This window comes from Mus caroli, chromosome 18, assembly GCF_900094665.2.
Source record: "Mus caroli chromosome 18, CAROLI_EIJ_v1.1, whole genome shotgun sequence".
In the NCBI taxonomy this organism is placed as follows: domain Eukaryota; kingdom Metazoa; phylum Chordata; class Mammalia; order Rodentia; family Muridae; genus Mus; species Mus caroli.
Window position 1 is genome coordinate 3,563,857 of NC_034587.1, and position 25,260 is coordinate 3,589,116.

General features: G+C 41.5%; 1 protein-coding gene across 3 annotated transcripts in view; it reads right to left on the reverse strand.

Moving 5' to 3' along the window:
• Positions 1-4,920: 4,920 nt before the first annotated feature.
• Positions 4,921-25,260, reverse strand: part of Mkx (mohawk homeobox) — a 69,157-nt gene continuing 48,817 nt past the window's right edge. For all 3 annotated transcript variants that reach the window (XM_021150152.2, XM_029471770.1, XM_029471769.1), the window contains exons 6-7: positions 7,103-7,136; positions 4,921-6,989 (exon numbers count right to left, since the gene is read on the reverse strand). In XM_021150152.2, the coding sequence (XP_021005811.1) occupies positions 6,800-6,989; positions 7,103-7,136 (224 nt within the window). In that variant the 3' untranslated portion in view covers positions 4,921-6,799. The remainder of the gene's footprint in view (positions 6,990-7,102; positions 7,137-25,260) is intronic.

Below are 25,260 nucleotides of genomic sequence, written 5' to 3' on the forward strand. Positions count from 1 at the left end.
GGCAGCCAGCCATGGTTCTTAGCAGAGTGGTTCTGCAGTCTGTGCAGTTTTGGGGCAGAGTTGTGTGGTAAACTCCACACAAACTGCATGTATATGTGGATGCTATTTGAAGTTTAAAATTTAAAACAACAGAAAAACTTCCCCATCTCATTTCAGACAAGGTACTGATTTTTAAATATATATTTAAAAGACCCACAAATAGACAATTAAAGTCAAAAGAAGAAAAACCATGAACAAACTGCAGAAAAGATATGCTAATAACCCCATCTTGGGTCAGCTATCTTCACAAGTACAAGCAGATTCATACCAATGACTCCTTGCACTGTCAAACCTGGAAAAGTTCACTCCCTTCAGTGCTCTGACTGGTCAGAGGAGAATCCAGAACACCTATGGTTGAAAAAGTAAACCAGTAGAATTTTAAAATGATAATTTGTCACAAGTTCTTGAGACCCAGGCACCTGTCCATTGGCCCATTAGTTCACTGTGTGAGTCTCTAGTCCAAAGGCTCCAATTTGAAGGCACAGAAGCACAAGGTCACCTATGCAGCCAGTGTTATGACAGCCTTGTTCAGTATAAACAAGATGTCTCAAGGGCACTTGGTTTACCTGACTTTTTTCTCATAGGAAGGTTTTCTTGATGGAGAAAATAACATATTAACTCATCTTCTGGGCAAGCTCCTTATTTCAGTGTGGTAAAACTGAGTACCAATAACCCAAATTCTTCCAAGGGGCATTTGGTAACAGATTATAAAAAACCCAAAAATAAAGTATTATCCACTTATTTAAAAAATGAAATGTATACATTCAGATGGAAAGATACACATGGACATGGAAAAGTGGGGTAAGGTAGCCTACACAGTAAAAAACACAAGGTGAAAAGAAGACTGTGTTCCAGAAGCCTAGGAAAGGCCATGTGGTCATGGTTGTCTTCAGACATGGGACCTGGAGAGTGGGCTGTAGGAGCTTCTATCTCCTGGCTTTGAAACTATATAAATTTTTCTATTACTGATATAAAGTTATACCTACACTAAAGCACTAAAGTTTAAACTTTTATTCAAAGTCAACAAACCAATCATTAAATCTCTGGCAATGTATTAAAATGAACCAAAAACATTTTTTAAAATGGAGCACAAGACTGCAAACCACAGAACTAATAGAAGGAACACCTCATGACATTGGGCTAAATAGGGATGGCTTTCTGACAGGATTCCCCAAAATCAGGCTATAAGAGGAATAGAATAACTAGGTTACATTAAGCTAAGAAACCACCTTCATAGCAACCAGTCAGCAAGAAAAAGGAGATGATCTACAGACTCAGAGATTTATGCAAACTGCACCTGACCTGGTGTTAAAGTACAGGATGTATAGGCTAAATTAAAGGACTCCACTCAGTAGAAGAACACAAACTGATGACATTCGTTTCTAGAAAGAGGGAACTGGGAGTTTTCAGGGATCACCACTGGATGCTCTCATGAATATCTGACCACTCCTCCTCCAGGCATTGATGAAATTGTGTCTTACTTGCATATGACCTTTGGGTATGAGTGAGAGAGTACAGTATGTAGGCTGGGAAGAATAAAAGAAAGGAGCTCCTATGTAGTCAGGGGAGGCCATTATTCATGATGGGTAAAGACTTTCCAGTGCAGATGATTTGGGCTCCTTCCAGTAACCCCCTCACCCACACCCAGAAGACCCACTGATTCCCGGAGGAATAGTGGTAGGATTCTACTTTGGCTTGTTGTTAGGGCATTAGGAGGAAGGAGTAGATGTTCATATCTTCTTCAGGGAATTGACATGTGTAACACAGACATTTCTCAAGAGACTACAGGATAATAGTAATAAAAGTCATCATCAATTTCTAGGGGATACCATGGGAGACATCAGCTCAGTCCAGAGGACACTCCTGTTGTAGAAACCATAAGGGAGCTGGTACTGGCAAGCATGTGAAAGTAAGTGAATCCATCCATTCTGCTGGAGGTAAGTTGGGATAGTTATGAAAATCTGGATGGTATCCCTTCAACCAAAATAGATTAAAACAAATACTCAGAATTCAATATGATGTAAGCATGACCCCTAGATATACGTTTGAATGAATTGAAATTGGTGTGTTGAAGACGTGTTCACATGTTTGTTTTATTATTGTTATTGTAGCATTGGGGTATGGAGGGAGCAGAGAGCTAACAGAAGTATGGTTCAAAGATAAGATAGACGAGAATGTGTGGTAGAGCTCCATTCTAGTTGGTAATAACATATTTATTATAAACTTCAAAATACCTAAATGTTTTAAAATATCTAGATGAGAGGATTTGGAATGCTTGCCACAAAGAAACAAATTTTTGGAGGGATGTACTGATTGCCCTGACTCTATTATTCTGCAACACATCAATATAGAGATATCACACTCTACCAACAATCTATACAACTATTGTATATTAATTAAAATTAAAGCCCAAACTGATAACTAATCAGATGCATTACAAGAGAAATTTTCAGAAACTGACTATGAATTGGCATTTGTTTTCAAAGTTCTAAACTTCTTTACATAGGATGAATTCTTATAGAGTATTTTATATGGGATGTAGTCCTATAGAGTTCCTGTGGGAACCATTGGATATTTTTTCCTCCAATCCTGACAGTCTTTTCACCTCAGAAAATATAGGATTTTGCTGTTTGTTTTTCCCAAGCAAGACAGGTCTCGGTGCTAGTATCCCCGTGGGATAACAAGCACCTGCCATTTTCTGGTTCTGTCACAAAGAATTCCTGATCCAAGAACCACCTTGTGCACAGGAGAACCTAACTGTGACCATAACACATGTCTACTAAAACAAGCAATCCTATACTCTCCACGAAAACCACAACCTACATAGCCAGACGGCTATGATGTCCATGGGTCTAGGGGCACACACTTGTAATCACAGCCAAGAAAGGATGGCTATGTGTCTGGTGGTCCAGGGGCACACACTTATAACCACAGCCCTATGAACACTTGGGTGCAGCTTGCAAAGTGTTTTACCTGCTGTTTTAGTGATGAGCAGAGGCCCAATTACACTGATGAAACTCCAAGGTGGACTTGGCTGGTGATACTTCTTCCCCAGTTGCTAGTTCCTCCACTCCACCAGTCCCATGATGCCTTCTAGGGCACAGGTCCTTCACCTCCATGGGAGGCTGCTTGGCTCATTCTTACTCTCTGTTTATTAGTCTTTGCTTCCTATGCCATTTGAGCTGGATGAGTCTTAGAAGAGGACAGTGGCCGCTGGCACGGTATGCTTAACACTGCTATTTAGAGCATTCAAAGAACACAGGCAACAGCATGAGTGTAGGCATCTTGAGCAGTGTGAAGAGGAGACAGGAGCAAAAGCAGTTCTTGTCATCTGGTAAGGGACACCACCAAGCACACTATCTTTGGTGGGTGTGCTGCTTTCCTCTCTCTGCCCTACTTCATGCTTTGCTGTAGAAGTTTCCAATGATGGTAATGAACATATCACCTTCCATGCTTTAACTCTGGAGCTAACTTCTCCACTGCAGTCCTTCAAGTCAAAAGTCAAGATTTCTGTAAAGGTGTTTTTGTCTCCTATCCCTATTCCACCTACACTTTTAGCTCCTATATACATATCACATGGGACAAATTACAGTATGTGATAGCATTTTTCATTTATTGATCATCTATTTTTCAGCCACTGTAGTAGGTATTTTACTTTTTTTACACTTATTTCACTCTATGAGTGTGGAGATCGGAGGACAGCTGACTGGAGCTGATTCTTTCTACCACATGGGTTCTAGAGAGCAAAATTTGGTGTCAGGCTTCACAGCAAATGTTCTTTTCCACTGTTCCATCTTGCTGGCTCCTGCATTTTGTGTATCATCTACTGTTTCAATCCCTCAGAGTCTGCAAGGTCTTGCTCATTCCTCATACTCTGTGTGCAGAACACCTAAAGACTGAGTCTAAATCTCGCAGTTGTGTGTGGAGAGGGCGCAGAGTCAGCACTGCAGTGCGGTTCTGCCTGACTCCCAAGCTAAGCTCCTCTCCTGTACAGAACACAACAGTAATGGGTAGGGGATCTATATGAACAAAGCTTAAAGATATGGAAGCATGGAAATGTCATGACAATACCCATGGTTTGGTATGCTAATAAAAGTTTCTTTTTAAGGTAATTAAAATCCATGAATATGTAAATATGGAAGAGGAATGGTTGTTGTATTATCTATGGAAAAAGAGAATTTAGTACAACCCAGTATTTGAACAGTCTGTGTTGTGTTCCCATCCTTGGGTCTTAGCAGGTAGGTTAGTGGCCTAAAGTGATAGAATTCAAACTTGGTCCAACTATAGCACTCCCAATCCATGAGCCACATGCGAGGCTGCTCCTGTCTCCTGCTCCCTTGCCCTGGCCAGCTTTCAAAGGCAAACAAATCCCATATGATCACTGAAGTCTAGAAATGAACTTTTATTTTACATCTGTCAAGAACTCTTGACAGACTTTAATTTTATTAAAATACAACTGTAAAATAAGAGCGAGTCTCTTTCTCTTCAATATAAATTACATGTCAGCCGAGCTCTTAGCTGCTGGCTTGGCATTGCTCAAGGTGCTTTTAAGGGTCAGGGGGCTCTGATTTCCAGATAAAACAACAGTAACACAGAAAAATAATAAAATGATTCTAATTGGAGACATTGCTCAGGATATGCTAATTACCTATTTTTCATGTGTGTATAGGCCAGACTCCAAGCTTTGGTATTTCAAAGAAATTATGTGGAGAGTATCCTGTCACTGGTTTGTGTTCATAATACAGAACAAATTAGCTGATTCCTCCCCCCAAAGGATAGAAAAAAAATGACAATTTCAAATAAGATACAACCCAAAGTTCACTTATCTAATCACAATATGTTAAAACAAGAACACTTTTATTAAAATATTTAATACCAGAATAACTTATAATAGTATGAAAAAGAGTGAAGTATTTGTTCTTGTTTCTCACTGCCTCATGCACATCTGGGCAGGCTTGTCTTGTAGTGATTCCCACTTGGCATGCTGGTTGCACCAGAAGAACGCAATACTTCATCCAGTCATACAGTCGGCACTTACACATCTCACCTAGGGCTTACTGCAACTGCCAACAGCACTTAAGAAAACAAAGTAAAAATATACATACAAAATATTTTCATATCAAATTATCTTCATTACACTAGATAACCCCCACCCCACTATGCTATGATACAGGAGAAAGTGTCCTACGATGGCCATCAAGGCCGTCATGTCTGCTCAGCAACCAGATTAACTTTGGCATTAAAAGCATTTTGTAAAATAAAGAAAAAAACGTCAGCATGTGCTGTGAAACCAGATGTCATTCACACTTGCAAAAATGCTTTCCAGCCTAAAACAATTAGAAAATACATTACAAAAACCAGAAAAAAATTTCCCCTATAGCCTAGTCCTTTTTACTTTGCTGTTGAACGTTTGCTCTGTTCTATAGGCCATCTCCAGATTTCCTTTTCTCCTGGGCATCTCCACATTCCTCTGGTTTGCAGTCTTCCCAAGCAGGGGAGGATGTTACTGTTTGATGGAAAAGACACTTTTTTTTCTTGATAGCGATCACTTTAACTCTGTGGTAGTGACATTTAGAAACAAGACTTTCTTTCTTTTAATGCAAGACTTTACGTAATTTCTATTTGAATGTCCTACCTGGCAAAAATCAGAGACTAAACAGTCTATGCTACATGAACATCTTTTGCTACCCATACATTTTAAATTTTTAAAAAATCAATTTTTCTGCATGTATATGTATATACATATACATATACACACAGATTTTTTTTCTTCGTTGTCTTGTTCTCATTGCAATACAAGTTGTCCATCTGAATTGGAATTTGAAATGAACCAAATAAAAAGCTTTTAGTCACTCCACATGAAAGCGGCTTCCATCACACAGGAACCCTGAGCTCTAATGCAAACAAGATTATGATTTAAAACTAAACTTTAGGTTTAGTTTTAAACCTAAACTTTAGGTTTAGTTTTACACAGGAAAAAAATTCAAAGATTTATATTATAAGACTCTTTTTAAAGCTTCAGGGGAAAAAAAATCCCAATTAGTTGTAAAGGGCATTGGGATACTTTCCACCAGTGCTTAGGAAAACCATCCTTGACTGCATTGCAATGTTAAACTCGTTTGGAAGCATCTCTTCTTAAGTGTATGCATCATGTGGTCCTGCTGCACCTTTCATTTTGGATGCACTAACTGATATGCAAACAAAACCCACACATAAAATTCTCACCATCACACCGGAAGTTAAGAAAAAGAAAGAGAAAAAGAAAAAGAAAAAGAAAAAGAAAAAGAAAAAGAAAAAAGAAAAAAGAAAGAAAAGATCACCTCATCTGGGCTGAACAGATTTCCAAGTTTGAACATGTGAATGAATGAAATTGTTTCATGGGCTTTCAGCGATTGGCTTCTGTCCTGGACCAGTGGGAATGATGCAGTCTAGCAAGTGTTAGCATTGATGGTTTGAGGCACAGCTCTTCACTGTGCCCACGTTGGGGCTTACCTCAGGGAGCAAGGCACTTACTGTAATGGTAATGCAGATACTTTATGCATAGTTTCAGTAACATAAAAATAAGTTAATATTTTTGATTAAAATGAGTTTTTATAACTTATATGTCTTTTTATAGAAGCAACTGATATATTTACGATAGTTGAACTCAGGAGGTTTACGGGAGTCCTCTTCACCTCTGCTTTGGCTCTTAGGATGAGGATTTAGGTAAAAACAAACACAAACAAACAACCCACTGACAGCTCAGCACTTCCTGGCCACTCTAGAAGCGCTGCACCAGTGGCAGCTTGACTGTCTTTACTTCTGCTATGTGGGAAGACTTCTGGATGATGCAACTGGTGGTCGTCCCCTGCACTTCATCTTTTCCCTGGGCAAGGTTTGTTAAGGCCATGGCTGCATTGATCTCCTTCCAGTATGTGTCATCTTTGCTTGGTCCCCTTCTGTTAGCAGCACTGCATGTGTGCAAGAAAGAAGAGGAAGGATCAGAGATCAGACCCACTGTTGTGTGCCCTGGAGACAGTATCCCAGCAAAGCACCAGTGGCAAATGAAAATCATTTTGCTCACCTGTCACCCTTAGTAGATCCGATGTCCGGGGTGTCTATAAAGAGAAGCACAAATTCAGTCACTTGTCTCTTTCTTGGACTTTGTCTTGTAAGATTTATCCTCTCTCTCTCTCTCTCTCTCTCTCTCTCTCTCTCTCTCTCTCTCTCTCAGCTGTAAGTCAGCTGATGTGGGTGCCTGGAACCAAATGCAGGTCCTCTGAAAGAGCAGACACTGCTCTTGAGTACCGAGCCACCCCCCCAGTCCTGTTTAATCTTAGGAATTTCTTCATTGTTGCCAAGAATAAAATTTTATCCAGAAACATGGCTGAAATTATTTTTCTTATAACATCCCATAAGTTATTAAGGTTACTAAGAAGCCAAGCCTTGGAAGGGCTGTACAGGGAGGCATAGTGACGATACTAGGTCAATGTTCTTGTTCATTCCTCACCTGTCAGCAACCATCAGCACGCCACAACACCACACAAGGTAGATGTATTGTTCCTCAACTCCAGAACAAAGACTTTCCTAGAAGCTCCTGGGGCTCCCCCAACCTTCATATTCTGCAATTTCCTGAGACTCCAGCCTGGGTGTGTGTGTGGGGGGGTGAGACTGATAATCTGGATAGTCAATACATGAGTAACAGACCTAATGCTGATATTATATGGAGCTCCTGGTCCATCAGAAGAAACCAGTCTTCAGTCTCCAAAACTCCTCGTCCTGCTGTCATGAAAAACAAGGAGACAGCTGACGTATGCCAGAGATGGGCACATCTGCTCCCTGATCATCAGTCAAGTCCAATACCATGAAAATATAATGAAAGACTGAAATGGGTTCTGGGTTTGATTCATTCCATTGGTTTAAGGAATATGGCCTGGGAAACACAAAAGTTGATTTATTGGGGATAAAAATGTGTAGGTCAGGAGTGGGAATAGTCAGGGTCTCCCTATAAGCTCAGAAAACTCTGAATCTAGGTAGTGGATGCACTGTGGTCACCACAGCCCCACTAACTATCATCTGCAGTAACAGGAGACGATAAACTTAAGGAAGCATCGTAGGGCAGAAAGGAAGCAGAAAATGCACACAATGTATTCAAAGTCCTCCTCTTCCTATGACCTCTGCAAAACTGTCCTTTCTTGGTCTCAGTCTTTCCCTTTGCCTTGTCCTCTTCCTATTCAGTATTTCTCTAGGGCCTTCTCCATTATCTCTGATGTGCCCAAGGTCTGCCAGGCAGTGCAGTTTAATTCCCAATGAAGAGCTCTAGGAGTCAGAGCCCAGGAAAGCTCAGAGGAAGGAACAGGTTACAATGTATTCTAACCTGAGCAATAGTTCACAGGATGAAGAAGAGAGCCACAAGAAATAACTGCATGGCTGTGAATGGTGGCCAGATTCAAGGTCCTCTGCAGACAGGGAATCCAGAAGCCTCCTAACAGGGAAGCTCTCTATGGGGATAGTGTGCTCTGAGCTACTTACAACTGGAGGGAGCAGCAAACTTGAAAAAAAAAAAGCAGAAAATCAAAAGTACTGAGTGAAGGCACTTCAAGGCCTATATGAAGAATACATGAGATGACCTGCCATTCTGGGCTCATGTTAGCCCTCAGTTTTCTTCCACTGAGCATTCAAGTAGCATATAATACAGCTAGGGAGAAATGCTTGGGTCTGGAGCGCCATCAGCCTGGAATCTTCTGACTGGACAGTCAGAGCCGCATCCTGCTGTGTTGGATAATTTGGGGTTGAAAGTCACTCATGTATGTTGCAAAAATATTTAAAAAGATGAACCAAGTACATTCCTGCACTTGTGCCTCTGTCCAGGTAGCCTGGTGGACCATGCTCTAGTGGGCAATGATCCATTCATCTTTTTTAATATTTCCTGCAACAGGTGGTGCCTCACGTTGGACGTCTAGATTGGGCAGATCTACCACTACACTACCTTCTTCCCCATCTATGAGACCCCTTATAACTTGTGGTTTCTCCAGGCCACTTGCTTCTGCTCCAATTTCCTTCAACCTCCTCCTCCACCATCCTCTCTCCCCCCGCCTCTCTCTCTCTCTCTCTCTCTCTCTCTCTCTCTCTCTCTCTCTCCCACTCCTCCTCTCTCCTCACTTTCAGCTCCACTTTCCCTCTATCTGCCCAATCACAAGCTCTTGCATTTATTTTATAAATTACAGTAGGAAGAAAGTTTATAGGAAATCACCTGAGTGTTGAAGCATTCTTTGTTCTCAACCCCTCCTAGGAGAATGGAATTAGCATCAAATAGCAAATAGCCCCAGAACTATCCACAATACATGTAACGGGAGTAAAACAGCAATAATTTTTGGCCCACAGAACTCCAATAATACTGATTTATAGACGATTCTTCTAAGAGTTGAGTCTCTTCAGTGTTGCATTATAACATTTTTAAAAATCACATTTATTTACTAATGGGGCATATGTATAGCAGTCAGAGAACAGAAATTCCTTTCTTTCTACCACTCGAATCCCATAATCTAAGTCAACTTGTCAGTGAAGATAGCATGTGCCTTTAGCCACTGAGTCATCTCAGCATCACCATTCCAAGGTTTTCAGCGATGGTAACTCTGTACAGGGTCCCATGTCTCTTTGGTGTCCATGGAGTCTCCCCTATTATCTATTTTCACTCAGTAGTGACAGGTACAAGATGCTACCAGAATCAGAGAACAAGTCAAGCCTTTCAGTCAGCAACACTGGAAACTTTACAGAGAGGAGAGAGGGAGGAGGAAAAGGGAGAGAGGAGACAGAGGCAGAGACAGAGACAAAGACACAGAAACAGAAAGTCAATATTTTGGATTTTGCTCAACTTTTCCCACAGCTGTTGCCAAAAGTGAAACAATAGGTTAGGGATATTCAGTCAATAAAAAGATCTGTCAAAAGCAGACTAAGATCCATGAAGTAGAAACATTAGGGAAATAAGAAAACTCAACTTAGAAAAGACTACATTCTGGTGCTCAGGTTCATAGCTGAACCATTTGCAGCTGCTGAAGGTAAGGGACTATGGTTTCCTACATGACCAGTCAGCTGAATGCTGGCTGCAGACAAACAGGAAGCTTGCAGCTGTCAGGAATGTAATGTGATGCAAAATCCTGAAGATGCAGAATCTTCAAGATGAGCAGGAAGCCTCTGTTCTGCACCCCGGAGTGGCTCGATGCTGATGGCCCCGGCAATGGTCTCTCTCTCTCTCTCTCTCTCTCTCTCTCTCTCTCTCTCTCTATATATATATATATATATATATATATATATATATATATATATATATATATATATATATATATATATATATATATATATATATATGTCTGTATACACACTCACATTTGTGGGTGTGAATGTGTGCTCATGATGCATAGAGGGAAGTCAGAGTGTGACCTCTGACCTCTGATACTGGTTTTGCCATGATTGAAGCAAACCAGAGTCTTCACTGTCCTGTACACCTGATTCCAGGGTTTCTCCCAGTTCCAAGATTTCTTCTGTCTCTGCCTCCTACAACCCCGTGGGAGCACTAGTATTACAGATGCTCCCACTATGTGCCTGGCTTTTACATGAGCCCTGAGGATTTGAACTTGGGTTCTGAACTTGCATGACAGTGCTATTATCCAACAAGCCTCCTTGCTAGCCCCTACTTAGACAAATCCTAGAACCGGGTCGGAGGTACACGTCCCAAGGTTGAACTTTACACTTTATTTTAAGGATTGTGGATACATTTGGTGTTGTAAAGTAGGACTGGTTCTGAAGACTGAGACAGAGCTGCATAAACTGCAATAGCTGGGAAACAGCTTGTGTTCCTATCAAGGCTAAAACTGTCCCAAGGTGCACTCTTGAGGATTTCAGAACAGGTGCAGAAGCTGACTGTCATATCTGGAAGCTTTTCTGCATCTATGGTGGTTGGAGTGGCTATTATTATTGGTGGTTTTCCAGTGTGACTAGGATATTGCAATCTGGACCATGCCTGAGGTGTGGTGAATCTCGTTTCCATGTGAACCACAAAAGGAAGTTCATAAACAACCTCCCCTTTCTTGGAAATATTTGTGTATTTTCTGGACAGCAAGTGCTCTAAAGATCTGCTAGTTTGTGGACTTCTATTTACGGTGTTGAGATGGAGTCTGGGGAGATGTCCCAGACATTTTAGAGACCAATACAACCTGAGGAATGCCCAGCAAGTTTGCGATTCATGGCTCACACTAAATGCTGCTACTAAAGGCTACAATTTTTCCCTATTGGTTTTTTGTCAAAGCAAGCACTTGCTTCCTCTTTTCTGGTTATAGTAGTTGCCTTGTAGTCAGTGTTCAAGGAGTCACTGGTGGTCATGATGCTTAGGTAACTTCTGTCCACCCCATTACAACTGGTCTCAGGGGCTCCCTTCTGGTAGGAGTACAGACAGGAGAAGGAAGGGCAGATGCAGAATACGTACAGCTGAGAGTGAAGAGAAAGCAGACCTGTGCTACAGTGGTGCTGTATGGCTCCCTGGTGGAGTTTATTAGCATATACAGAGCCGGGTCTGACGTTTGCTCGGCAGTATCTCATTCTGCAAGTAGCTTGGCTTAGCCTCCCCGTTGTCTGGGCTAAAATGCCTTTTTTGATTCTAAGGTTCCAAAAATCAGCTATGCTGTCAATTACCATAAAAGCAACTGGTTGGCAGGAGCTGCTACTGAGCCAGCCAAAAGAGCCTGTTTCAAGACCAAAAAAAGAAAAGGAAAGAAAAAGATGTGGGCAGTTAGGAAAATCTTGGATGCTGTAAAACTCAAAGCATGTTGAAACTTAAAGAAGGGCTATTCTCAATTTGGATGAGTGTTTCCTTAGAAAGTTAAGCAGAGAAACAATCCTATGGAAATGTCAGTTGTGCAGCAACTTGTCTCAGCATGGGGCTCAGTAGAATGAGAGAGAAACACTGAAGTTGTTCTGTCCAGAGGAAAACAAAGCAGGCCATTGGACCACTTGGGTGGGGAGAGAAAGCCAGAGCTTGTGCTTGCTCTAAGGTGATAGGCCACCTCACCTATCACACCTAGCCTCATGTCCTCACAGGGAAATTAAAGCCTTGGAGCTTATGTCCATTCTCCAAAGTAAGCCATAAATCCCCATGTCTGCTTACCAGGCTTCCACCAAGGTGGTCAGTTTGGCAGCCATGGCTGGTGAGAGCAGTTGAGACACAGGGCACCAGGCACAGCTTTCTATTCTTACAGGAATAGAAAGACTGAAGAAAAGAAGACCCAGCAAACATGGAGGACAGAAACCTTCTGTGAAGAAATAAAACACTGATTGCTCCAAAGCAGTAGGCCCTTAAAGAAGGCAGTGGCCACCATCCATGTGTCTCATCCCAATGTGACCCTTACAATGTTTATTTCCCCACCTCAGGGTACCTGGCTGCCCCTCTGCCCACATAGATGCTTCTATGATGGCTTTACTTTTTTCTCCTTTAAAATAAAAGCTATTGGGCCAGCAACATGGCTCAGTGGGTAAAGTGATTGCCACCAAGCCTGACAGTCTGAGTTAGAATCCAGAAGAGCACAAACTAGAATGGCTTATCCTTTGATCTCCACAGTCACACCATAGCATTCATGCTCCCTACCCCCACCCAACATACACATAAATAAATGCAATTTAAAAAAAAATGAAAGAGCTTTTCTTATTTTTCCCTAATAGGAAAGTAATGCAATAGGGAACAGTTGCGCCATAGTGTTCATTGATCCCTGAATGAAGATTCTGCATTATCACACTATACAATCAGCACATGTGAACACTAGCATGAAAGGTATGCTCTAGCTGCAGCTCAAATCATGACATTTCCCTGTTGTAATCTGATATTTTCTAGACTAGGTCTACTGATGATTCTGTTCTGGGTTATTCCTAGATAAATAAATAAATATATGTATTTATTTATGTACATATAAATAAATATATAAATGTATAAATAAAAAAAACATATTAAAACTTTTTACTCTTTCTGCTAATAGGTTGAATCTGGTGGTACTTTTATTCCATTTGTTGTAGACAAAAATACATGAATTCAACACTCACAAATCAAAAAACGACAGTAATAAAAGTTCACTGTGTAAAACCTGGGAAATGGTATGCAATATACTAAGATAGGACACTCAGGCCTAAGAGTAACATTTGTGCACTGGTTAGTTTTGTCAACTCAACAGAAACTAGAGTCATCTGGGAAGTGGGACCTTGTCTGGAGAGTTGAGTGCACCAGTTGGCCTGTGGATATGTATGCCCCAAATTCATTTTTTTTTTAGTTAATGACTGATGTGGGAGTGTCCAGCCTACTGTGAGTGGCACTACCCTTACTTAGGTAATGCCGGGTGTATGGGAAGCGAGTTGAGCAAGCCGTGGACCCAAGGCAGAAACCAGCATTCTTTCATGGTCTCTATTTCAGTTCTTGCTTCCAGGTTCCTGCCTTGCCTTCATTTCCTATTTTGTCTTCTCTTGGTGATGGACTATATAATCTGTAGGGTGAAATAAACCTTTTCTTCCCCAGGTTACTTTTGGTAATGATGTTTATCACAGCAACCAAAAACAAATGAGAGCAAGAGAGATGGCTCTCTAGGCAATTCGTACTCATCCATTTTAAACAGGATAGTCAGTACATGCATTTTTAAAAGTATTTTTTCTGTGTATATCTGTATTTTTCTTGCATGTACATTTGTGTACTACGTGTGTGTTGGTATCTGAAGAGGCCAGAAGAGAGCCTCAGATCCTCTGGTACTGGATTTACAGGCAGCTGTTGTGCTATGATGCAGGTGCTGGGAATCAAACCTAGGTCCTCAGGAAGACTGACCAGTGCTCTTAACCACCGAGCCATCTCTCCAGCTTCATCACTGCATGTATTGGAGAACTCTTACCAAAATTCTACGTGTCACATACAGACACATAAACACACAGAGACACACACATAAACAGACAGACAGACAGACAGACAGACAGACAGACAAGCCATTCAACTCTTTTTCTTTTTTATAGAATTGTAGACCAGGGACACAAGGACACTAACAAAGGCTTTCTTTCTCTCCCTGTGGTTTGATCTGTGATCAAGGCATTTCTCCAAGTCTCAGAAAAGGAAACATAAGCAAGCCCCCACAGCACCCCCAGGCTTTAATTAGATCGATGTTTTAAGAGCTATGCTAGCTCTGTGATCACTGTACTCTAGCTTGGAAGGAATTGCTGCTACATCACTGCAGGCCAGCCACTGTCTCATGACTTTTAAAAGAACTTGTGGTTATCTCCTAGGGACAGCTAGAGTTTCTGCAGAGTTGAAGTAAATCATTTAAAATGACTTCTGACCAAAAGGGAAGTGAAAGAAGGAGAACCCCAACGATGTAACACCCACACCTAGAGGACTAAACTGCTTCTGAGAGTCCCTCCTGAGCGAGCTTCCCTCTAAGCCTTGAATTCAGGAGTGATACTGAGTCACTAGCTGGTCTGTTGCTTCTGTCCGAGTCATGAGGTATCTCTTGGTGTGCCAGCAGTGGGGTGGAGCCCATTGGAAACCTACTTACGGAGAATTAGAAAATGAAACCAATCTCATCTCCATGGATAGATCTACAGCCTTTCCCCTCCTTTGCAATATTCTAGCTAAATTATTCATCTCAGGGCCACTATTAGGTGGCTTCCAAAATCATTTAAGAGTCGGAGGAAAAATCTTTCCAAAAATTGAGCCAGTATTTCCCATAGCATGGCTTCCACATCTGGCCCAACATTCTTTTCCTTCCTGCTACCTCTCATGTGGGCTGGCTCCAGCCAAGGCTAATGATGCCCAGATGTCCTGGATCTGTAGGATTCCCACCTCAGCTGCCTTCTTGTCAATACACAATCCTCTTTGGGTCATGTCAGAATATAAAATATAGAAGCCACACCCATTACTGTGGGACCAGTGGTGAAGAATTCTTTATCTAGAGACAGTGACATTTCAAAACTTCCAGGGTCTACAGTGTTGCCATTCACAGGAACGCACAGCATCTTTCTCCTTGTGGAAGCACCAGTGCCATGATTTCCCTGTAAATGTGCTGTGTGGCCCCTTACTCACTGGGAAACACTGGCCTTAATGGATTTTTTTTTTCCTATTGGGCAGAGCACATGGGATTCTGATGGTAAATCTTTGTTCACTCCTCTGTGCTTCTGTGTTGGTGAGATGTACAGCTACTCTGGTTCTGTTCATTCCTGGCTGTCTTTGTTCTTCTATGATGTATAGCCATTGCACTCTCATGGATCGCACTGGTGGATTGAACATGCAGGGAATGGAATTTGTAACTTCAAAGTAGCTTCTTAAAATAAACAGTATCATCCAATGATAAAATTTTGGTTCACTCTCAGTCTTTTCCACTAACCATTTGGAGTGTTCTTGATGTGAAGTTATTCTGCATCGTCTCCTCTTCCAAGATTGCTCCACCCTTTCTAAGCTAAAAGCTTCCAGTCTGAAACTTTGCTTTGAAGACCAGAGTGCAGCTTGTGGGAGGAAGGAGCTGGGAGGTGACCAGGCAGAGGGTCTGAGATGATGAGATGATGAATACTCACTTTCCCTGGCTTCTTGTATTATCGATGAAGGTGATCTAAAGGAGGTCACAGTGACACAGGGTAACACAGAGGCAGAGTCTGGACTCACCTGATAGCATAGCCCTGCTCTCTTCTTGCTGTCTGAGGGATTGCCAGCTGTGTGACTTTCTGCATCTCTACTTTCTCATTTAGAAAGTGGATCACAGATTTGTGGGGTGTTTATAAAAACTACATGACAACATTTTGTAAAACACCAAAAGAGGATCTGAACACACACAGCACAAGGATTCTTGTGAAAAAAATACTGACTTCCTATCTTACTTTATTTTTTTACATCCTTAAAGTGGGGTTGTATGCAGACACTGACAAAAGCAGTACTGTTTACAAATTAATATGAAAATCACTGTGTAAGGAGAGAATATTTAACTCCAGGCAAAGCCCACCAACTCAGATTAATGAACTAAGTGTGTGGAATCTATCATCTTCAAAGACAAAGATGGCGCTGTTGTTGCTCTTGTGTGCCAGAATACCACAGCACGCCAGAACAACGAGCCCTGGAGCCACATTAAAGAGCTGCTGACCTTGAGTGTTTGATGGGTTTTGTTACTTCATTTTCTCAAAGGGAATTTTGGAGATGCTACCCAAAATGCTTCATGCATGAAAGCCAGGTTTCCAGCCAAGTCTCAGAAAATGATTGCCTAGCTCTGCATGAATTGCTTCTGTGTGACTCCATGTTGCAGGAGCACTCAAGGTCTACAAAAGCATCCACTCTGCATACAAATTGAGCAACCAGTTCTGAAACTGTCGTGTTAATTTTGTTCCCTCATATTTGCAATGGTCTCCTGTGTTCTTCAAGAGCACTGTTCCCTATAAGAGCAAGCTTATACCTGCCCACTGCAAAACCAGAAGGGTAATGTTGGTTAACAAATACACAGCTGAATAAAATTAGGCTACAAACTTCTAATATGGCTTTCTTTAGCAAAATATAAGCCTTTTAAATGGAAAAATATTCACTTGTAATAATCTGGTAATGGGCTGGAACTTCTGGCTCCCTCCATGCATTTTCAACCTCTTAGTATCTCTGATAAACCATCAAAAAGTATTTTTCCTCTGATATATGAACTGCAGTGTATTTCTGAGTTGGCTCACACTGTTGCCAGGGTGTTCAAATTCCACGCATCTCCGTCTCCAGAAACGATACTTCAGACTACAGAACCTTGGGGTTAAATCTGTCTGACTGCATTAACACCAGAAATGACACAATAAAAAGATGACATGCACAATCATCTTGGCTCTTTCAGGAAAATAGCAATTGACAGTTGCTCTATATTTACAGTTTAACTGCTATATTTATTACAAAAGAAAAAAACCCATGTTGTAGACACAAGATGGACTCTATCAGCAGCCTTCCCACATTCCAAATGCATTGCAACACTCTTGATCAACTTGAACCTTAAAAATGAAGTTATCCTAGAAGTGCTCTGTGTTCTAGCATTTGGACACACACACAAAATTCCAAACACTGTGTAAAACTTAAACAGGAATGAAGGTATGTTTGAAATGAAACATGGATGGCTAGCTCTGAGAGTAAAAGCACTTGCCATACAAATATGAAGATCTGAATCGGAATTCTCACGTAAAGATGGGCACAGCAGCACACGTCTGTAATCCCAGCTCCCGGAAGGCTAGACGGGAGGTATGGAGACAGGAGAGTTCCCAGAAGCTTGAGGGACAACACAGAAAAGTTGTCTTTAGGCAGAAGGTGAGGACTGACTCCTGGGGTTGTCTCTGGCCATTTGTTTACATGTGCTATGTAGATATCCTTCCCCAGATTGCTTCCAAAGCATTGAAGGGTGAAAGGGAAAAGAAGCCATGTATAAAGGTGAGGTTCCTGCCTGGTCCTTGTGTGGTAGCTGTGCCTAGAGGACAGACAGCCTCTACAGGGCCTGTAGGGCACATTTTGACCAAAAGAACACTGGTAAATCCTTTCTACCATGAGTCTGTCTTACCAGGGGTATCCATTCTAAATTTTGCCCAGAGGTGTACATTCCAAGCTAGGAAGAAACAAAAGCCCCCAAAAAGAAGAGATGAGCCATCTTCATTTCATTTGAGAGCTGCCCTTGCCTGTCTATGGGATGACCCACACCTGCACACCTAGGGCAGATGTCTCCCTCTGGGACTGGTTCTGGCTAAAGCAGCCATACCTAGAGGCTTGGTGACAGCAATATTTGACTGTGTTCCTTCATACTAATTTATAACACAAAGACTGTATCATACTTCCAAAAGATACAATTGTTATGCTTTTGTTTGCCAGTTACAAAATAAAATGAATTTTAACTAAAATATATACTGCTTTCTAAATGTACAATTATCACATAGTACCCTGTAAGTATGTGCAATCTTTATGTTTTAAATTGATTAAAAGTGAATTTGGATAAAAATTACATCATCTACTGAATTCCAGTGGCACACAGAGCTCACTTCTCTATTTCCATCTACATTTGGAATCCAGGGAATTTCTAGGAAAAAAATGTAGGAAGTAAATTGCTTTAACCTAAAAAGCTCATCCTGAAGAGGCAAAAACATTGTTTTAGATGTTATTACATTTATTTTTTGTTATTACATTTATTTTTTGTTTTTATTTGTGTGTATGTGTGTGTGTGTTTACATGCACACAAGTGGAGGCTAGAGGACTACTTGTAGCAGACAATTCCTGCCTTCCACCATATGTATGCGGGAGATTAAAGTCAGGTCATCAGGCTTGGAGGCAAATACCTTTTTTAACTGATCCATCTTGCTGGGTCAGATTATATGTTTTATAGGTAACAAACCATATTCTTTGCAATAATTTAGGTAATGCAGAAGATTTGAACTGGGATCACAGGAAAAAAATGATCAGACTCACTAAGCAGGTGATATCAGGTGGGTTGCCCACACATGGTGCCTGAGTTTCTTACCTGTAAAATAGGGTGACAGTAACATCTCATTCTTAAGATTGCCTGGAAGACAAGGTATGAAGTCCAGGATGCCAGAGCAGATGTGGTGGAGTTAGGGTCATGGTGTTATGATTCCTGCCATTTTGAGCTACACTGTAGCTACTTTTCAGAAGCGTGGGGCTGTCCCACATCCATGAAGGTGTCCAGACTGCCTCCAAGTCTCTTCTGCCATTCTTTCGGAATCTAGTCCATGTTGTGGGGAATTTTGTAAAGAAGAGCATGCAACTCCAGTGTCTGGGGATCGGCAGGGGTTGTCTCCAAAGGGCAGATCCCTGGGTCCTAGGTCTGGAACTGATGGTTCTGACTTGGAAGAAACATCTCAGGAGTTCTGACACAGAAGGTGGAGTCTGGCCCAGTGTGACGCTAGTGCAGGGAAGCACACTACTTTAAGTTAAACCACACAGATTGAGTATCTGGGCCTTCACTCAAGCATGGCAGCACAAGGCAGTGCTTTCTTTGATATTGTAAAAATCACTATTGCGTTCCCAGAATTTTGACAAACATCAACTAGTTCATGGCTGAGCACAGCACATTGTGCTCTTGATTTTACTTTCATGTGAGTTTCTACTATAGCAGTTCTGTGCAGTTGTTAATGGTTCTGTAAGGTTGTTTTCAGAGAGGAAAAGGACACCTTTTCCCACTTGCCTTTGCTTAGACATAGGCAGAAGGGAAACAGGGAAAATACTCCCTCGGAGGTAAGCGATCCACTCCAGTTGTATAACTTTGCTCTATTATTATAATTTTCTTATGGCATGACATCTTAAACAGGGAGTTATTAGTAATAGAAACTTCAGAACCAAAGAATTCAAGCTATCATTAGCCTACAGCATACTTAATCAACAGGTTTCTTATTTTACTGACACAAAGAAAAGGCTCAGTAAACAGGTTTCTTTTTTTCTTTCTTTTCTCTTTTCTTTTCTTTTCTTTTCTCTTTTCTCTTTCTTTCTTTCTTTCTTTCTTTCTTTCTTTCTTTCTTTCTTTCTTTCTTTCTTTCTTCTTTTTACTATTTTTAAAATTTTATGTTTGTATTTTTATTTGTGTGTGAGGTATATGCAATATTCCACATGTGGGTACACATGTCCACAAGTGTATATGGATAATCTATTATATCTATATCTCTTGAGAACCCCTGGAGCTAAACAAGTGACCAGCAAACCTCCCAGATCCTCCTGTCTCCAGTGCCTGTAGCACTGTAATTACGGACATACTCATTAACATGTGGCTTTTTAATGAGAGAATTGGAGATTCAAACTCAGGTTCTTGTGTTTGTGCAGCAAGCACCAATGAGCCATCTCCCCGTCTCCAAACAGGGTCATTTTTAATCTGTTATTTCTATGGCATCCCTGAGAGGTAGCTGGTCTCTTAAGAGAAGAGATCAAGAGGCTTTCAATATCTACACTGCTGACCTTCTCTCATAAAGGGGGCACTGGGTAAGTCATTTGACCCTCATTGGAGATGCAAACTATTCCTCCCCATATCTCCCTTCCAGCCATATGTAACTCCACCCCAGCTGAGTATGATCTTGTGGCCTTGGGATGTGTCAGAAATATAGAGGGCAGAAGACCAAGGGAAGGGGGAACTCTACAGGGAAGTCATCATCCACAGTAGGGTGAGCATTTTTGGAGATACAGTTGCTTTTGAGGTCATCTGACTCCTCCTAATGGTTGCTCTTGTGATCCCTATTAGCTCATTGTTCACTTAGTTAGACTATGATGAAACTATTACTTTGGTTTGTTGGTATGTTGGGTGAGTAGACCTTTGTTCACATCTTCCCTGGGGGAAGTTCATGCAGCACCCTGAAGTCAACTTGGCAGCTGTCAAGCCTAAAGCTATGGGCATGGAACAGAGGGACCGAGATCCTAAACTTGGCTATGAAGGTGGATTGAGTGGTTCCCACACAGGCTGCTGTTCACTTTTGAATATGAACAAGCTATTATCATCTGGAACCAAAGGACTAGCACTGTGGTTTGAATGATTCCTCAAGTTCCTACTGTGGAAGCTTAACTGCTAAAGCAGCCCTGCTGGGAAGTGGGAACTTCTGAGATGTGATTAGGTCTCAAGAGCTCTGTCCTCATGGATGGGTCAGTGTGTTAGTCACTGTTCATGTGGGATTCTGCAGAAAACATGTGTTTATCCCTTTATTTTGCTCCCTGACATTCTCTGGCACCTCCTGGATTCTGCCATGGGATGGCGCAGCAAGACAACCCTCACTAGATGCCAGTGCCTGGATACTGAACATTCCAGCTTTTGGCAATAAAAAAAAAATGCACTTATTTTCTTTGCAGTCTGTGACTAAATTGTTGAGAATGAATCTAGCAAAGTCCCCATTAAAGATTCTAGAGACAGAGACTGAGATTTGAGAGTGCCTCATGGAAGGTTGGTCCAAAGATAGATGAGTTCATTCCTCCACCAGAGCAAGTGGAGCCATCCTGTGCTCACAGCATCTCTCCCAGTAGTCTACCAGAAATCAGATGCAAACTTAATTCATCAGGGCTTCTGTGATGGTTATGCTTGGTTGTCAATTTGGCTACATCTGGAATTAAATTTAAAACCCAAAATGAAGACATACAAATTCTAAGAATTTTTTGCTTAGTTTAAAGTGGGAAAATTTATTTCTCATGTGGATCTTTGAGGTAGGAAGACACATCTTTAATCCATATCTTTGAAGTGGGAAGATACATCTTTAATTCAGATCTTTAGAGGTGGGAAGACTCACCTCCAATCTGGATCACACCTTCTGTTAGAAGCTTATATAAAGACATAGAAGGAGGAAGATTTTTGCTTTTTGCCTGCTTGCTCTACTCCCACCCCTAGCAAGTCTATCCCTTCACTGGCTTTAGAGCCTATTTCTTCAGGATCCCATTATATACTGAAGACTAATTGAGATATTCAGCCTTGTGGACTGAGCAACTACTGGATTCTTGGACCTTCCACTCACAGGTAGCCATTGTTGGATTAGGTAGACCACAGTCTGTAAGTCATTCTAAAATCCCCTTCCTATATATAAATAAATTCCCATTGTATAAGTTCTATTATTCTAAAAACCTCTGAGTAATACATCTCCTTCATAAAACAACTCCAACAATCTAATCCATGAGGGCTTTTCTGTGTTGGTGCAAGACATTACAAAATAACACACGGCTGTGATAGCACGCACATGGCCTACGAAATTTCAAGCCAGAAAAAAATCCCAACAATGGAGAGGGGAGGTTGGCATGAAATTCCAGACCTAGCTGTAGAGCTATTGGCAATTGATACCTTCTGGGAGAGGAAGTGTCAATTTTTTAATTGCTAATTTTCTTGGTAGGTCAGATATGCTTCAGTGGATGGGCAGAATAAATTAGAATTGATGGAGAGAGACAGAGACAGAGACACATAGAGAGTCAGAAATGTTATATTTTCAGGACAAATCATATCTACCCACTCAGACATTTGGGGTCTGGTGGTGGAATATAGTCTAGATAAACTGGAGTGGTTTGAAAATCAAATTTCATGATCTCAAATCCCTGCATTCTCCTAAGACATCTAGAAGAAGTAGTGATTGTGCAATGTGAAACCAATAGCAGCCACTTTCTTGAATCAAGCATTACAGAAATGAGCCTGGCTCTCCCACACAGGAGTAAACAGACAACATACTTTTATTATAGATTTACAAGCAAATGTCCTTGTGCTTGTGTGTACTAGCCAGGAAAGTCAGACATTCTTTGCAAGATGCCAAAGCTTTTAAGGCATATGCCCTTTCCTAGTAGAATATGGTTATATAAGTCATGTGTCCATCAGTTGGAGGATGAAGGCAAGGGTTGTCTGTACAGATCAGTAAGAATTCAAGGATTGAATAGCTTGGAAGAAACCAAGAACTATGAGGATCCCTAAACCTAGAAGCACTCACCACTGCTCATAATGGTCTGTCTCTATTAGTGTAAATGCCTGTCCAGTTAAATGCACCCCTAGTTGTCATCCTGCAGGAGTGTGCCACTGTGCTGCAAAGTGTTTGCACATGGGCTCAGCAGGGTCCACTGGAGCTGAAGGTATCTACCAAACACAGGAGAAAGGCTCCTTCCCAGACCACTCACAGTAGGAGTCCCACACAAGGCATTTAAAAAATACCACAGATGTGAGCCCCAGGGCATCTCTTCAGCACATCTACTCAGTGTCAACCTAAGACAAGAGTAGGAGTAGGAGAGAGAAGGTGGACAGTGAGTCTTTTCTGGGGAAAACATGTTCTCATCTTTGCCAAGCCTTAGGTAACTAGATACCTCATTCAGCTGATTTACAGTGCATTTTCTGAGGTCTATAAAAGTCATCTTAGAAGACACAGATTAGTACACAACTTGGTTGGGAAGACTCATAAAACATAAAAGAGGACAGGAAGATCTTAACAGGCGTTTCTATGGGGCCCATGTTGAAAGCATTGACCAATGAGTTACAGTTGTTATTGTTCTCCTGTGGTCCATCCATGGTTTCACAGTCCACAGGTCCAGTCAACCTCACTCTCCCAAAATTAGAAAAATTCCAGAAATAAACACTAGTAGGTCAGAGTATATAATGTTCTGAACAATATGTGATCTTACCGAATTTCACCTGAGGGAGGACAGTTCCCATTTGTAGGATTTGTATTTTCTCTACCTGCCACAGACACACAGTGGTATCAGATTACCCAGGAACACAGTGGTGTGGTCCAGGAACCTTTATTTGACATTATAATGTAGTGCAAGAACACTGACACCAAGGATTTGGATATGCCATGTAGAGAAACAGCCAAGCTGGCTTCCAGAGAAAAGGGGAAAGTGGGGGATGGAGATGGTCACTGAGAAGAGCGCTCCTGGAGAAAGCATGTGCCTTCTGGCCTCAGACATCACAGGAAAGGAAGCTGGACATTGCTGCACACACACAACTGCGACCACAGCACTGTAGAGGGCAGAAAAGAGGGTCCCCAGGACTTGCTGGCTGCCAGCTTTGCTCCAAATTCAGTGTGATACTCTGTCTCAAAGAAATAAGGTTAGAGGAGGGTGTGTCCCTGTACAGGTGCACACTTGAGCACACACAAAAACACCACATACAAATATACTACAGACATACACATAGGCACACACAAAAATTTAATGACTAAGTATTTTTTTAATTAGGTATTTTCTTCATTTACATTTCAAATGCTATCCCAAAAGTCCCCCATACCCCCCCCCACTCCTCTACCCACCCACTCCCACTTCTTGGCCCTGGTGTTCCCCTGTACTGGGGCATATAAAGTTTGCAAGACCAAGGGGTCTCTCTTCCCTATGATGGCCAACTAGGCCATCTTCTGCTACATATACAGCTAGAGACATGAGCTCTGGGGGGTACTGGTTAATTCATATTGTTGTTCTACTTATAGGGTTGCAGATCCCTTTAGCTCCTTGGGTACTTTCTCTAGCTCCTACACTGGGGCCCCTGTGTTCCATCCAATAGCTCACTGTGAGCATCCACTTCTGTGTTTGCCAGGCACTGGCATAGCCTCACAAGAGACAGCTATATCAGGGTCCTTAAGCATTTTTAAGGTGAAATAATGTTTTATCACTATATCGTTATATTATTTGATCTTATTATTAGTTATTCTATTAATCTCTTACTGTGTAATTAGAAATTAAGCTTTATCATTGCTATATCTGTATATGTGTCTATGTATATTTGGCCTATATATAGGTCTCAGAATATTACTGTCCTTAAGACCAGGGAGCTACAGGTTAGAATTGATTGAAGAAATACCCAAGTGGAAACTCTGCTAATTTCCTTTTTGCAGAGAAGGAAAACAAAGACTCAGAGATTTCTAAAGGCTCCGCTTGGCTGATCTCAAATGGGACAGCCTCTTACCTACAGCAACTGCAAATGCATAGGCCTGTGCATTCACAGGACTTTACTCCTGAAACAGAGAGGTACACCAAAGAGGAGGACAGAGAGGCTAGGGAGCCACTCCAGTGCTGCTGCTTATCGGCTGGCCTGTGAGTTAGGTGGTTTAGTCATTCTAGTCTCACTTTTTAAAATATGCACAAAGAGTGTAAGAATCTGAAATGATTTCTGTAAGCTGCTAAGCAACCAATAATGATAAAAGACAATTCTACAGTTGCCTTTGTTAGTTTTTGTAGCAAGAGTTGAAAACAGTTGAAGACTCACTTGAAATGGATCAGATAATGAGAAACACAACAGCTCTTCCTAGTTTGTGTTTGAATTGTCTAAGCCATGTTATGTCTAGGCAGCTCCAGTGTGGAAAATTCTCAAAAAGGAACGATGCATAATTATGGGAGCTTCAGTTTTGCAACAGCCTAGAGAAGGTTGCTTCAGTTGGTGAACAGTCATAATACACAGTCCATTAAGAAGGGATTTTCAGTGACAGCGAGAATGAGTGTGTATAGCAGGCATACGGCAGCTGCCAATCTGCTGGCTGTTCACTATCTGGGTTCACACCTGTAGTGGCCTTTGCACCAGAAGCTTGTGTGTGTGTGTGTGTGTGTGTGTGTATGTGAGAGAGAGAGAGAGAGAGAGAGAGAGAGAGAGAGAGAGAGAGACATTTGGAAGTTCCCACTTTAACAAAGCTGCTTCCTCCTGATTTCCTAAGGATCTATTTCAGTCCAGTGTCTGCTTTTCATAGGTGCAGACAACCTCTGTGAACACACACAGTTAAGCAGTGTTATTTGTGCCTTTATTTCGT